General features: G+C 49.0%; 1 protein-coding gene across 2 annotated transcripts in view; it reads left to right on the top strand.

The window, feature by feature from the left end:
- Positions 1–3,151: 3,151 nt before the first annotated feature.
- CLN6 (ceroid-lipofuscinosis, neuronal 6, late infantile, variant) overlaps positions 3,152–3,402 on the top strand; it is a 15,756-nt gene continuing 15,505 nt past the window's right edge. For both annotated transcript variants that reach the window (XM_010834511.1, XM_010834510.1), the window contains exon 1: positions 3,152–3,377. In XM_010834511.1, the coding sequence (XP_010832813.1) occupies positions 3,211–3,377 (167 nt within the window). In that variant the 5' untranslated portion in view covers positions 3,152–3,210. The remainder of the gene's footprint in view (positions 3,378–3,402) is intronic.

Below are 3,402 nucleotides of genomic sequence, written 5' to 3' on the forward strand. Positions count from 1 at the left end.
AGAATCCCAGGGACGGGGCAGCCTGGTGGGCTGCCGTCTATGGGGTCGCACAGAGTTGGACACGACTGAGGTGACTTAGCAGCAGCAGCAGCAGACATCACAATAACTGTTTAGTGTCTATGTGTATGTGCATGAGTTGCTCAGTTGTGTCCAACTCTTTGCGACCCCACAGACCATAGCTCTCCAGGCTCTTCTGTCCATGAAATTCTCCAGGCAAGAATACTGGGTTGTCGTTCCCTTCTCCATGGCTGTGCAGTAGCAGTTAACAATCAGGGAAAGATAACATCTACCAACTGCAGCCCCAGTGATTACCAAAATCAAATTGACCATCTGTTCTTATAATAGACTCTAGATGGTCATCCCAGCATATGAAAACATCTCCTGAAGTTCAGCTGGTCTTTTCTAGAGGTGCGGGTGGTTTTCTTGTCCTTACAGTACAGAGGAAAGTGACACTGATTACTCTAAGTACTGTTAAGGCAGAGTGAATTGTGATAATCACGGCAAAAAAGGTTATAAAAACCATGGCTTGTTAAGTTCAAAAAATATACCAAGCTGTATTCTTTGAAATGGTATATTTTTTAAAAGAAAATGAAAGGACATCTAGTTTTGCTAAATAAGCAGCAGTAGTTTTTAGCAGTGATGTCTAGAGATGATCTACCACTGGTCCGCACTGGTTCATCCATACCAGCTTATCACCGCCAACAGCTTTTCTGATTGGTTGGTGCCATGGCTCAACCAATAGACACATATTTGGAATATCAGCTTGGTTATGTCACAGTTTCTGTATCTTTTATACAAAAGGAGTCTTAGAAAAATATCTACCTGTTTAGACAGACATGTATATACTAGCAGGCAGTCATATATTGTTCATAAATATTTGCTAAGTGTTTTATTCATGAACTCAGAACAACCAGAGTTTCATTTCCTATGGTGACTTTTTCTTTTCTCTCTTAGCAGAGATGAACAAGAAAAATATACTACCTGGAACTTTTGTTTGTTTCACACAGTGTGTTTCCACCTCTCTGATTTACCTCCCAATAGTGTCCCGTGGTCCAGCTGGACTGGTCTACCGGGTAGGTCCCAAATCTGCCTGAATATTTACTTGCTTTTGTGTCTCTGTGTTTGTCTCATCTCAGAGGACTCCTTTGCTGTCCCCGCGTAACAGAGTACTTACACTCAACATCCACTTCCAATCCTGCCTCCTCTTGAGGGTTTCCCTTGGCCACTAACTAAAATCATTGTTTCTCTCTTAGTCTTCTAGTACTTACTAGCTCTCCTGCTACCCAGTGATAATTTGTCTGGGGCGATATTAATTTATTATGTAATTCCATGTGTGACTTATCCATGTCAAGTGTAAACTCACTGAAATTTAAAATTATAAAAACCTTCATCCAAAGGCCGACTCCCCCCAGCCCCCACCATAAGCAGGAGGTGAGAGCTTTTATAGACAGAGTGAGGAGGGACCCTGCACTTTTGCTGACAAAGGTCCATCTAGTCAAAGTTATGACTTTTCCAGTGGTCATGTATGGATGTGAGAGTTGGACCATAATGAAAGCTAAGCACTGAAGAATTGATGCTTTTGAACTGTGGTGTTGGAGAAGACTCTTGAGAGTCCCTTGGACTGCAAGGAGATCCAACCAGTCCATTCTAAAAGGAGATCAGTCCTGAATATTTATTGGAAGGACTGATGCTGAAGCTGAAGCTCCATTACTTTAGCCACCTGATGCAAAGAACAGACTCATTGAAAAAGACCCTGATGCTGGGAAAGACCGAAGGTAGGAGAAGGGGACGACAGAGGATGAGACGGACATGAGTTTGAGCAAGCTCCAGGAGTTGGTGATGGACAGGGAAGCCTGGCCTGCTGCAGTTCATGGGGTCACAAAGAGTCGTACATGACTGAGTGACTGAACTGACTGACTGAGGAGCAGGGGCCTACATGCAGAAACAGCAAAGTCATCTATGACAGTCATCTTCAAATTGGTCATCAGTGGTCTGACCAGTGTCATCTTGATTGTTTTAGGTACAATTAATCTTCAGTTCCAGGGTCCATTTGTTACCATTTCTTTGTGGTCAATTCTCGGAATTGTGGGAGCTCATGTCCTGGGTTCAGTCTGGTCATCATGTAGTTAACTTCTCTACCTGGTGTTTTAGTATCTATAAGACAGCTCACAGACTATGGCTCCAAATATTATCTATAGCCCTGTAGAAGAAATGAAAGGTCCTTGATGAGTATGCTTAATGAGTACATTATCTGGTCTCTTTTGACTGTTTTCCTTTGTTGCAGCATTTCTCACTTCTGTGATTAATTTTAGACTACAGTTTTCCACAGGTCAAAGGCAGGCAGAAGATGTGTGGGGGGCGGGGAAGGACCATAAGAGTCCTGCTCCCTTTCATCCCCACTTAAGCCTTCCTGCGGTATTGGTCATCCAGTCTTGAAGATGAGGAACTGCTCAGGAGTTAGTACATGTTTGAATGGAAGAGAAGGGAAGTAACTTTTATGAAGCCACAGAGTCCAAGAGAGTGACAAAGCCAGATTGGGAATCTGCATCCACCCCAACTTGAAAAGAATTCGCTCTTTCATGCGTCCTACCCTTATCCCACTGATTTTTAATTCCCAGCGTCAAAGGCCACAGAGCTAACATTTTAAGGAGTGCTAGCTACTCCAGTGTTCTTGCCTGGAGAATCCCAGGGACGGGGGAGCCTGGTGGGCTGCCGTCTATGGGGTCGCACAGAGTCGGACACGACTGAAGCGACTTAGCAGCAGCAGCAGCAGCAGCTTCCATCAGAGGAAGGTGGCTAGCATAGCCGGAAGGGACATGAGCCCCTCCCCCAAAGCCTTCAGGTCCGCAAGGACAAGGGAAATCCAGACTCGACTCCTTCCCAAGGGAGTATTTAGGTCGAACTGGCCTTTCCCCACGTCCCTAGCCCACCCTTGACTAATATACAGGTTTCGGGTAGCCTAGGCAGATTCCTGCCCGCGGCCACACACGGGATCCCAGCAGATCCCAGCCCGAGTAGGCCCCACGCCGTGCCGCCCCTCCCTCCGCCCCTACTCCCCGCCGGGCCCCGGCCGTGGGCCCCTCCTTCCCCGCCCGGAGCTCGCCCCGCCTCCCTCGCTCCTCGGCGCGTCTCCTGGTCCCGGCCCCCGCCGGCTCCACCCTCGGGGCCGGCGCTCTCCCTCTTGCACGCCCCAGCCCGCCGGCGCGCTGGATGTTCGCTTTCGCAGCCTTCGGCCAGCGGAACCTGTTTGCAGTTACCGGCAGCGGGGCGAAGGGCCTGGCCGGAAGGTTAGCCATGGAGGCGGCGGCACGGAGGCGGCACCCGGGAGCGGCGGGCGGCCCCGGCGCGCAGCCGGGCGCCTCCTTCCTGCAGGCCAGGTGGGCGCGCGCCAGCGGGCGGAGC

The sequence above is a fragment of the Bison bison genome, unplaced genomic scaffold, assembly GCF_000754665.1.
Source record: "Bison bison bison isolate TAMUID 2011002044 unplaced genomic scaffold, Bison_UMD1.0 scf7180017864034, whole genome shotgun sequence".
NCBI lineage: Eukaryota > Metazoa > Chordata > Mammalia > Artiodactyla > Bovidae > Bison > Bison bison.